This window comes from Haliotis rufescens, unplaced genomic scaffold (assembly GCF_023055435.1).
Source record: "Haliotis rufescens isolate VD_foot unplaced genomic scaffold, xgHalRufe1.0.p SCAF_12, whole genome shotgun sequence".
Taxonomy (NCBI): Eukaryota; Metazoa; Mollusca; class Gastropoda; order Lepetellida; family Haliotidae; genus Haliotis; species Haliotis rufescens.
The window spans coordinates 22,983,424-22,996,481 of NW_025963802.1; the positions used below are offsets into that span (position 1 = coordinate 22,983,424).

Below are 13,058 nucleotides of genomic sequence, written 5' to 3' on the forward strand. Positions count from 1 at the left end.
TGTCCAACCATATAGGCTGTTTTTATCAAAATTGCAATTATTATTTCTTGCTTTTTCGGTCTTTCAAAATGCGATCAAGCAAGATGGAACAACTCCGATAATTTGACAGCAGCAGCACTCACATTTTCATTTACCAGTTCATACATTGCTGAATAATTACTTGAACATGATCAGCGTTAGACTATTGTCAGTACAAGGTTTATACGCGCCTACTTTGTCCTCCGGGTTTCTCCTGTTTACTGTGTGTAAACTCCATAGTTGGCAAATATTGACGAATGTTAAGCATAATTTATTAAATTTCTCATCTTGTACAACAAAATGACGCTAAAAACAGCTAAATGCGTAAGATAAACAAATATAATGCAAATGTACATTGAATATCTACATTTGGGTGAAGCTTTGAGTCACAGAAAATGGAACAGAAAGAGTAGTGTCAAACTTGACATTGTTCTCACTGTTGCTGAAACTGTGGGAGCGCTATTAAAAGGTCTTATGTCCTTCTTAAAGTTTTCATGGTTACAGACCTTGTCAATGGTCTGTTTGTGAGTTGTACCACAGTTGTCTGGAAGAAGACCACACTCCAACTCCGTCCTCAAACCAATGACGGCATCCGAACAAGACTTGTGGTTCTTTTTGCTCCAGGCTTCCAGATCACAGCTGACGTGCTCCAGACGGACGTCACAGAATCTGTTGAAGAACTGGTCCTCCTGGAGGTTCTGTTGTTCTGCCGACATCATCAACTCAATGGTCTTCTGGTTCATTGTCTGCTGACACGACACAACAGCGTCTGTGGGTTCCGCGAAACAGTCGATTCCGTTGAGGTACACGTCAGGGTGAGCGCACAGTACTCCAACACCTTTGTCCATAGATTCAATGTCAAGGCCGATGGCGCGGAGAATCATGGGAGATTCAGGACAGTCGTCTCTGTTCTGTTTCATGCATGTCACGAGATAGTCTTTGTTCTTACAGAAGGTGTCGGCCTGATCCGCTGTGGTCCCGATGATGGCGCCGCGGCCCATGGTGGAGTTGGAGAGGAAGAGGGTGGGGTCAAGGTTGGCGTCAACATAACACTGACGTAGATCCTCCGTGAGAGTTCGGCGACATGGGTGTGCGCACATCGCGTCCAGAGATCCGAAGAGGGAACGGAACTGTCTGTCGATGAGGGGTCTCTGATCCTGTTGTGTTTGGCTCGGGGCACACATCGTAGAGTTGATCAATGTCCTCATGAATTCCACACCGCACTGAAGCAACGCCTCCTGCTTGCTACAAGCATCTTGTCTGAACGTGTTGGGACTGTCGGGTGCTTGTCCGTTTGTCCCGTTTGTCAACAAGTATAAAAAGTTATTAAAGTCCATCTGACTATTTTGAACACAGGTGTTGAGGTTTTGAACAAAGTTATTTTGACACGGGGACATCCCTTGTTGACTTTGAGCCGTTGCCATGGAAACAAGCACGGTGGCAACACAACGGGACAATGTTCTTCCAAACATGTTGATTAACTGATTGAGAAATGTGAAAGACAAGTGATGGTTGATTATGACCAGGGTACTTTACATACTTGAACTCGAATATTTGTTATTACGAGGGTGTGACTCTTCCTCCAATCAAGGGGCAGGAGACAGATTATGTCACAATGGATGCTGACATTCTATTGATAAAGGTAACATATGAGTTACTGAATTTATCACAATCACTTCCTCAACTGAATGTGAGATTGTAAAGGGCCGTGTGAACTTCCCTGATTGTTACGTCACACCAGGTTGGCCGCGACTGCCCCGGGGATAATGAGATATTAAAACACCGGCCAATCATTGTTTGGTCTACTAAATCATTACGCTTTAATCATAAACGTATAATGACATAATAAATGTCACCAATCAAAAGAATATGCATCAAAGCAACGAGTAGGAGAAACAGCAGAACCGCAGCTGTGTCAATTTATAAGAAACAAACTTTATTGCAACGTGTATATTAATATAAACGTTGGAAAATATATATTTGTAACTAAAACATATTTCTTTAAAATGTTACCTGTTCGGAAATGAAACCTAGAAACAATATCAACTCCCTTTTAGAAACACTTACTATATATATATATATCTATCTGTAGATTATGACAAATAAGACTGCAATCAAAATTGTCATTTGCCCTGAAGTGAGTGAGTTTAAATGTCACATTGGCAGGAGGCAGTATTTTAGCTTTTTGTGTCTAGAGCAGGTGTACACGCTTTATGTCTTGATAGTATGTACATTCCTGTCAAAAAAGGACAGCAAAAGAACCAGTCACCAATAACATGTCACATTATTGTTATTTAAAACAGGTTGGACAATACTAAAAACAACGACGCAATCTTGGGTTTGGGCTGTAAACTGCTGTTACGGACAGCAACGTAATTTAGGTCCCGTGGATTTGCCCTGAAACGAATGAATGACATGTTCTCTAGAAATGTCTTCCACATCTGACCACAGTGAATTTGTTTCATGCACTACCACCACTTAGCTTGTTAAAGCAACCATCTCGACATCTTCGAAACATGACTGAACACACAAATCTATCATTGATTCCCGAATTTACTCTCAATCATATTCAGATTAATATTGAAACGTGTTGCAGGCAAGGGATTCATATATCATCCCATCTCTTTCTTGTGACACCAATAAATAAACATACACGATGAGTGACCGATCTTCTCGCCCTTATTGGGCAGTCACGGCGAGATGTGTGACAGATGACCTTTGTCTCATGTCAACCGGGCATTATTTCTGTACCAGTAGGACATATTTCAGTGAGGTGAACTCAGTCGACCTAACGCTCATGTATCCCAAGTTTTATTAAAGTAGCTCTGTTTTACACCCTTTGTTCAATGTGCGTCTTCAGTGTATGTAGATGTTAATCATGTACAAGAAGTCCAAGATATACAGACACGTGACTCTTTGCCTTCAGTGTATGTAGATGTTAATCATGTACAAGAAGTCCAGGATATACAGACACGTGACTCTTTGCCTTCAGTGTATGTAGATGTTAATCATGTACAAGAAGTCCAAGATATACAGACACGTGACTCTTTGCCTTCAGTGTATGTAAATGTTAATCATGTACAAGAAGTCCAAGATATACAGACATGTGACTCTTTGTCTGCAGTGTATGTAAATGTTAACCATGTACAAAAAGTCCAAGCTATACAGACACGTGACTCTTTGTCTTCAGTGTATGTAGATGTTAATCATGTACAAGAAGTCCAAGATATACAGACACGTGACTCTTTGTCTGCAGTGTATGTAGATGTTATACATGTACAAAAAGTCCAAGCTATACAGACACGTGACTCTTTGTCTTCAGTGTATGTAAATGTTAATCATGTACAAGAAGTCCAAGATATACAGACATGTGACTCTTTGTCTGCAGTGTATGTAAATGTTAACCATGTACAAAAAGTCCAAGCTATACAGACACGTGACTCTTTGTCTTAAATGTATGTAGATGTTATACATGTGTAAAAAGTTCAAACTTTACAGACACGTGACTCTTTGTCTTCAGTGTATGTAGATGTTATACATGTGTAAAAAGTTCAAGATATACAGACACGTGACTCTTTGTCTGCAGTGTATGTAGATGTTATACATGTACAAAAAGTCCAATCTTTACAGACACGTGACTCTTTGTCTTCAGTGTATTTAGATGTTATACATGTGTAAAAAGTTCAAGCTATACAAACACGTGACTCTTTGTCTTCAGTGTATGTAGATGTTATACATGTGTAAAAAGTTCAAGCTATACAGACACGTGACTCTTTGTCTTCAGTGTATGTAGATGTTATACATGTGTAAAAAGTCCAAGATATACAGACACGTGACTCTCTGTCTGCAGTGTATGTAGATGTTGTACATGTACATAAAGTCCAAGCTATACAGACACGTGACTCTCTGTCTGCAGTGTATGTAGATGTTAATCATGTACAAGAAGTCCAATCTATACAGACACGTGACTCTTTGTCTTAAGTGTATGTAGATGTTGATCATTTACAAAAAGTTCAAGATATACAGACACGTGACTCTTTGTCTGAAGTGTATGTAGAAGTTATACATGTGTAAAATGTTCAAGCTATACAGACACGTGACTCTTTGTCTTCAGTGTATGTAGATGTAATACATCTGTAAAAACTTTCAAGATATACAGACACGTGACTCTCTGTCTGCAGTGTATGTAGATGTTATACATTTACATAAAGTCCAAGATATACAGACACGTGACTCATTGTCTTCAGTGTATGTAGATGTTAATCATGTACAAGAAGTCCAATCTATACAGACACGTGACTCATTGTCTTCTGTGTATTTAGATGTTAATCATGTACAAAAAGTCCAATCCATACAGACACGTGTCTCATTGTCTTCAGTGTTTGTAGATATTATACATGTACAAAAAGTCAAAGCTATACAGACACGTGACTCTTTGTCTTCAGTGTAAGTGGATGTTAATCATGTACAAAAAGTCTAAGTTATACAGGCACGTGACTCTCTGTCTGCAGTGTATGTAGATGTTATACATGTACAAAAAGTCCAAGCTATACAGACACGTGACTCTCTGTCTGCAGTGTATGTAGATGTTATACATGTACAAAAAGTCCAATCTTTACAGACACGTGACTCTTTGTCTTCAGTGTATTTAGATGTTATACATGTGTAAAAAGTTCAAGCTATACAGACACGTGACTCTCTGTCTGCAGTGTATGTAGATGTTAATCATGTAAAAAAAGTCGAAGCTATACAGACACGTGACTCTCTGTCTGCAGTGTATGTAGATGTTAATCATGTACAAAAAGTCGAAGCTATACAGACACGTGACTCTCTGTCTGCAGTGTATGTAGATGTTATACATGTGTAAAAAGTCCAAGATATACAGGCACGTGACTCTCTGTCTGCAGTGTATGTAGATGTTATACATGTACATAAAGTCCAAGCTATACAGACACGTGACTCTCTGTCTGCAGTGTATGTAGATGTTAATCATTTACAAGAAGTCCAATCTATACAGACACGTGACTCTTTGTCTTAAGTGTATGTAGATGTTGATCATTTACAAAAAGTTCAAGATATACAGACACGTGACTCTTTGTCTGAAGTGTATGTAGATGTTATACATGTGTAAATGGTTCAAGCTATACAGACACGTGACTCTTTGTCTTCAGTGTATGTAGATGTAATACATGTGTAAAAACTTTCAAGATATACAGACACGTGACTCTCTGTCTGCAGTGTATGTAGATGTTATACATGTACATAAAGTCCAAGATATACAGAAACGTGACTCATTGTCTTCAGTGTATGTAGATGTTAATCATGTACAAGAAGTCCAATCTATACAGAAACGTGACTCATTGTCTTCTGTGTATTTAGATGTTAATCATGTACAAAAAGTCCAATCCATACAGACACGTGGCTCATTGTCTTCTGTGTTTGTAGATATTATACATGTACAAAAAGTCAAAGCTATACAGACACGTGACTCTTTGTCTTCAGTGTATTTAGATGTTATACATGTGTAAAAAGTTCAAGCTATACAGACACGTGACTCTCTGTCTGCAGTGTATGTAGATGTTATACATGTACAAAAAGTCCAAGCTATACAGACACGTGACTCTCTGTCTGCAGTGTATGTAGATGTTAGACATGTACATGAAGTCCAAGCTTTACAGACACGTGACTCATTGTCTTCGGTGTATGTAGATGCTAAACATGTACAAAAGTCGGAGCTTTACAGACACGTGACTCATTGTCTTCGGTGTATGTGGATGTTATACATGTACATAAAGTCGAAAATATACAGGCACGTGACTCTCTGTCTGCAGTGTATGTAGATGTTATACATGTACAAAAAGTCCAAAATATAAAGACACGTGACTCTCTGTCTGCAGTGTATGTAGATGTTATACATGTACAAAAAGTCGAAGCTTTACAGACACGTGACTCTCTGTCTGCAGTGTATGTGGATGTTATACATGTACAAAAAGTCCAAGATATACAGACACGTGACTCTCTGTCTTCAGTGTATGTAGATGTTAATCATGTACAAAAGGTCCAAGCTTTACAGACACGTGACTCTTTGTCTGCAGTGTATGTAGATGTTAATCATGTACAAAATGTCCAAAATATACAGACACGTGACTCTGTCTGCAGTGTATGTAGATGTTATACATGTACAAAAAAGTCCAAGCTTTACAGACATGTGAGTCTTTGTCTTCACTGTAAGTGGATGTTATACATGTTCATCAAGTCCAAAATATACAGACACGTGACTCATTGTCTTCAGTGTATGTAGATCTTAATCATGTACAAAAAGTCCAAGCTTTACAGACACGTTACTCATTGTCTTCAGTGTATGTAGATGTTAATCATGTACAAAAAGTCCAATCTATAGAGACACGTGACTCATTGTCTTCAGTGTTTGTAGATGTTATACATGTACAAAAAGTCAAAGCTATACAGACACGTGACTTTTTGTCTTCAGTATATGTGGATGTTATACATGTACATGAAGTCCAAAATATACAGACACGTGACTCATTGTCTTCAGTGTATGTAGATGTTATACATGCGTAAAACGTTCAAGCTATACAGACACGTGACTCTTTGTCTTCAGTGTATATAGATGTTATACATGTGTAAAAAGTTTAAGCTATACAGACACGTGACTCTCTGTCTGCAGTGTATGTAGATGTTATACATGTACAAAAAGTCCAAAATATACAGACACGTGACTCATTGTCTTCAGTGTATGCAGATGCTAATCATGTACAAAAAGTCCAAGCTTTACAGACACGTGACTCATTGTCTTCGGTGTATGTGGATGTTATACATGTACATAAAGCCGAAAATATACAGGCACGTGACTCATTCTCTTCTGTGTATTTAGATGTTAATCATGTACAAAAAGTCCAATCCATACAGACACGTGACTCATTGTCTTCTGTGTTTGTAGATGTTACACATGTACAAAAAGTCAAAGCTATACAGACACGTGAGTCTTTGTCTTCACTGTAAGTGGATGTTATACATGTTCATTAAGTCCAAAATATTCAGACACGTGACTCATTGTCTTCAGTGTATGTAGATGTTAATCATGTACAAAAAGTCCAATATAAATATACACGTGACTCTTTGTCTTCAGTGTATGTAGATGTTATACATGTGTAAAGAGTTCAAGCTATACAGACACGTGACTCTTTGTCTTCAGTGTATGTAGATGTTATACATGTACATAAAGTCCAAGATATACAGACACTTGACTCTTTGTCTTCAGTGTAAGTGGATGTTAATCATGTACAAAAGTCTAAGTTATACAGACACGTGACTCTTTGTCTTCAGTGTATGAAGATGTTATACGTGCACAAAAAGTTCACGATATACAGACACGTGAATCTCTGTCTGCAGTGTATGTAGATGTTATACATGTACAAAAAGTCCAATCTTTACAGACACGTGACTCTTTGTCTTCAGTGTATTTAGATGTTATACATGTGTAAAAAGTTCAAGCTATACAGACACGTGACTCTCTGCCTGCAGTGTATGTAGATGTTATACATGTACAAAAAGTCCAAAATATACAGACACGTGACTCATTGTCTTCAGTGTATGCAGATGCTAATCATGTACAAAAAGTCCAAGCTTTACAGACACGTGACTCATTGTCTTCGGTGTATGTGGATGTTATACATGTACATAAAGTCGAAAATATACAGGCACGTGACTCATTCTCTTCTGTGTATTTAGATGTTAATCATGTACAAAAAGTCCAATCCATACAGACACGTGACTCATTGTCTTCTGTGTTTGTAGATGTTATACATGTACAAAAAGTCAAAGCTATACAGACACGTGAGTCTTTGTCTTCACTGTAAGTGGATGTTATACATGTTCATTAAGTCCAAAATATTCAGACACGTGACTCTTTGTCTTCAGTGTATGTAGATGTTAATCATGTGTAAAGAGTTCAAGCTATACAGACACGTGACTCTTTGTCTTCAGTGTATGTAGATGTTATACATGTACATAAAGTCCAAGATATACAGACACTTGACTCTTTGTCTTCAGTGTGAGTGGATGTTAATCATGTGTAAAGAGTTCAAGCTATACAGACACGTGACTCTTTGTCTTCAGTGTATGTAGATGTTATACATGTACATAAAGTCCAAGATATACAGACACTTGACTCTTTGTCTTCAGTGTGAGTGGATGTTAATCATGTACAAAAAGTCTAAGATATACAGACACGTGACTCTTTGTCTTCAGTGTATGAAGATGTTATACATGCACAAAAAGTTCAAGATATACAGACACGTGAATCTCTGTCTGCAGTGTATGTAGATGTTATACATGTACAAAAAGTCCAATCTTTACAGACACGTGACTCTTTGTCTTCAGTGTATTTAGATGTTATACATGTGTAAAAAGTTTAAGCTATACAGACACGTGACTCTCTGCCTGCAGTGTATGCAGATGCTAATCATGTACAAAAAGTCAAAGCTATACAGACACGTGAGTCTTTGTCTTCACTGTAAGTGGATGTTATACATGTTCATTAAGTCCAAAATATTCAGACACGTGACTCATTGTCTTCAGTGTATGTAGATGTTATTACATCTAGAAAAAGTTCAAGCTATACAGACACGTGACTCATTGTCTTCAGTGTATGTGGATGTTATACATGTACATAAAGTCCAAAATATACAGACACGTGACTCATTGTCTTCTGTGTATTTAGATGTTAATTATGTACAAAACGTCCAATCCATACAGACACGTGACTCATTGTCTTCTGTGTTTGTAGATGTTATACATGTACAAAAAGTCAAAGCTATACAGACACGTGAGTCTTTGTCTTCACTGTAAGTGGATGTTATACATGTTCATTAAGTCCAAAATATTCAGACACGTGACTCTTTGTCTTCAGTGTATGTAGATGTTAATCAGGTACAAAAAGTCCAAGCTTTACAGACACGTGACTCTTTGTCTTCAGTGTATGTAGATGTTAATCAGGTACAAAAAGTCGAAGCTTTACAGACACGTAAACTCTTTGTCTTCAGTGTATGTAGATGTTAATCATGTACAAAAAGTCCAATATAAATATACACGTGACTCTTTGTCTTCAGTGTATGTAGATGTTATACATGTGTAAAGAGTTCAAGCTATACAGACACGTGACTCCTTGTCTTCAGTGTATGTAGATGTTATACATGTACATAAAGTCCAAGATATACAGACACTTGACTCTTTGTCTTCAGTGTGAGTGGATGTTAATCATGTACAAAAAGTCTAAGATATACAGACACGTGACTCTTTGTCTTCAGTGTATGAAGATGTTATACATGCACAAAAAGTTCAAGATATACAGACACGTGAATCTCTGTCTGCAGTGTATGTAGATGTTATACATGTACAAAAAGTCCAATCTTTACAGACACGTGACTCTTTGTCTTCAGTGTATTTAGATGTTATACATGTGTAAAAAGTTCAAGCTATACAGACACGTGACTCTCTGCCTGCAGTGTATGTAGATGTTATACATGTACAAAAAGTCCAAAATATACAGACACGTGACTCATTGTCTTCAGTGTATGCAGATGCTAATCATGTACAAAAAGTCCAAGCTTTACAGACACGTGACTCACTGACACACTCATTAGAGGGGAAACAAACTTTTGACCAAAGGAGGACCCTGTCTTAAGCTGAACCTGGAGGTGGTAACAAGGAGAGAAAATTTTGTTATCCTGACGAAAAATGATAATACACATGTATTTGCTAATGTCTCCTTTCTTTATGTGATTTTGTGGGAATAACATAAATACTGTTGTGTTTAAATAGATCTGTTTTTTTATACGACCATTGCTCTAAATCCGATGGTGTTAAGAGAATACATGGTCCTGGAACATGTTATTGCAATTGAAATGCTTTTATTGTGATTTGACATTAACCGTCTGTAGTACGACTTTCAGTGATAATATGTATGAGGTTTGGCGGCGCATTGTTTTTATTGGACCCTAATTACTTTTTGATGACTTGGACTCTGTACCTCAGCTCCATAGCCGTGAGGCTGGAAAAGAGCAGCATGTAATTAATGAGGGTGGGTTATATAATTGAGGATACACTTGAGGGAGAGAATACTAATTACCGTACTACAGGAAGAGACCTGTAGACGTAAGCGCGGGGTTGTGTTTTAGCTGGCCGTTCGATAATGGCCGCCAGGAGAAGTGAGCTTTGACTGCGTCATCTAAAATAAATAATAAGATACAGCAGTGTTATTTTCACGGGTCTGTTGAATAAACTCCCAGCGCTACGGTCAATGTATCTTCTACTTGATCCTTGATACATCATTTTGGCATTCACAATATATAGTATTTCAACGTACAAAGGAGCACTGATCTTAAGCAATTCCGCGGGAGTAGTTGTTACCTGTGCATTACTGTATTTTCCCAGTGAGTACCCGGATGATATAGCAGAAATCTAGACTTGTTCGCGACCTGTGATCGCCATTCGTAAGCGCATTTTTATTGAAAGTAGAAGGACGTATGGTCACATTGATCAATAAAAATGAAATACAGTTTGGGAAATGTAGGTATATTTGTGGGGAGCATCGGTAATGGTGATGCAGTTTTGGTAAGTCACTTGCTTGGTAATTGTGCGATCTTTGTGTACACTATTTTGACTTGCAACACAAAGTAAATATTTCATCTGAACATTGCTTATTTTACCGTGTGTATATGTTTACATTCAAAATGTAAACAGATTTCACTAAGGAAATTTATTAAACGCCTAAATATTCAGTTTATTTTACAAATTAACTGAAAAATATGTCCATCTTTATTAATATGATAACGAATTCCAAATATTTGTTTATGTTTAATATCATCACCATGTACAGTTCTGTATTGTTTGGCTTCTTTTCTTAGCATAATTAATATATTGTGATGTGTTTAAGCTCTTTTGATCGTCTTTATCATTTTTAGTCAGTCGGTTAAATAAATGAATGGATTATTCAGTCAATTTGTAAAATGACTGAAATATTTAGATATTTAATAAATTGCCTGAGTGAATCATATTTTACACATTGACTGTAACATATACACGCTTACAAAAGAAAATACTTGTGAAAACAACGTCTATCGCGCATCGAAAAACTTCCCAACCAAACGGAAAGGAACAAGAATGATTCTGTTCAAAGCTGCAGCGAATGAATGAAAACAAAATGCAAATATCATTATTACAACCTACCAAAGTTATAATGTATCCGGGATTATCAACATAAAGGAACAATATCCATTGCGTCTGCAGCTGTACAAAAATACTTATTCGATGTCAAATGTCTATGTGAGAATCAAATACTTTAATAATAATTATTTGGAAACAATATTTGGAATATATATGAAATATATTAAAATATTGAAATATATCGTTTTTAAACGTTATTTAAATGTATCGAATATTATAACTCGTGTTTGTTTCTTAACTGATCACTTAGTTTGTTTCAATTGTTTCACATAGGTGCCAAGTTAGCTGAGAAAGCCCACGTGACAACTATTTTTATAATGTCCACGGTTCTTAAAAACATACATTGAGTTAGATAACAATGAACAACCAGTCAGTGTATTATCGGTTACCCTTTGAACAAAGTATGTTGTTTTTACATCTGTACTTCACGCCATGATATGAGTGTATTCCCTAGGTTTAGTAAACCTACCTTCACATGTAAACACTTACTTTTGACATATCCACTGTGCAAGATAACAGTAATTAATCAATCAACGTATTTCCTGTTGATCCTTTGATGTCTGGGAATGATCAGTTGATTTACAAAAAAGTAAAGCAACTGAACATACATCTCTTGCTGGGCTGCCACGTGCATATCACATAACTCACATTCCACCTCACTTCAAACCTGGATTTGGATTGAATAATTACCCCAGGTACAAGAAAGACCAAATTTTAACCTTTATAATCTGAGTGGTGCTACAACTAATTATACATGTTATAAATTCATTAACTGAGTAGCAAGTGAATTACGACAAATACACAAGTGTAGGGTTATACCAGAAAATGTGGATGACAACAAGGGAGTAGTAATTGTATCATCCACGCAATCCGAAATCCGCAAATGCTTTCACTCTGGGATACTTTTTTATTATTAAACTGTAACCATCAGGGGTATTTCCAAATAACGACATCCGATGAGCTTTCGCCGTTATTTGTCTGTTTGTTTAGGCTGAAGAAATTAATTACCATGCGCCCTTTGTTGAAATCTATATAGATCACGGGTAACCAATCAGTTTTAAAAAATGCGTAAGCTTATTTAGCTGTCCTTGCAGACTGGTAGCCCAGTTGCGTTAACGAGCAAATTGACTCACGGCGGCTAGAAAGCCCAAGCGGAAATCCAAAGGTCGTATTACCTGAAGAATCAACCTTCATTTGCGAAATATCTACTGCTCTCAAAATTAAAGTCAGAACTTTCTAACCAAGGATTACCAGTTGAAACTGGTCGATGGCTGAACATTCCCAGGGAAGACAGCCAGTGTCCACTCTGTGAATCTTTCGCTGTGGGAGATGAATTGCATTATTTATTCCAATGTGAAGCTTTTCACCAGCGGCGATATGAACTCTTAAATAAGCAATATCTTAAGTTTCCAAACATTTAAGAAAATTATGACCACTAACAGTGTAAGAAATCTAAAAGGCCTATCTAAATTCCTTAACAATGTGTACAATACAATTGGTAAATTGTATTAGTATCCACGTATCCTATTTTTATTATTTTTGTTAAATTGTACATAATAACAATTGTAGATAATTGTATGTCAGGTTATTCTAAGAATAAATGAGTTTGAGTTTGAGTCCGACCCCCGAGAAGAAGCCAGAGATTAGTGCCCCTTTTTGAATAGTTTACAATCATGTGTTTTAGGGTTAGCTGTGTTGGCTTAAACGTATTTTTATTTCAAAAGAAATCTGGATCGGTAAACAAGCAAAACTTGCTTATGTAATACCTCTCCAGGTAACAACTTAACAACAGC

At 37.0% G+C, this 13,058-nt stretch overlaps 1 protein-coding gene across 1 annotated transcript; it reads right to left on the reverse strand.

Moving 5' to 3' along the window:
• Positions 1–307: 307 nt before the first annotated feature.
• LOC124111689 lies at positions 308–1,490 on the reverse strand. Its single transcript, XM_046471446.1, has one exon. The coding sequence runs from the start codon at positions 1,488–1,490 to the stop codon at positions 405–407; it is 1,086 nt and encodes a 361-aa protein (XP_046327402.1). The 3' UTR covers positions 308–404.
• Between the last annotated feature and the right edge of the window lie 11,568 nt (positions 1,491–13,058).

What these genes read in the sequence shown, in the direction of transcription:
- LOC124111689 (XM_046471446.1), bottom strand. Translation starts at nt 1,490, where the DNA reads ATGTTTGGAAGAACATTGTCCCGTTGTGTTGCCACCGTGCTTGTTTCC.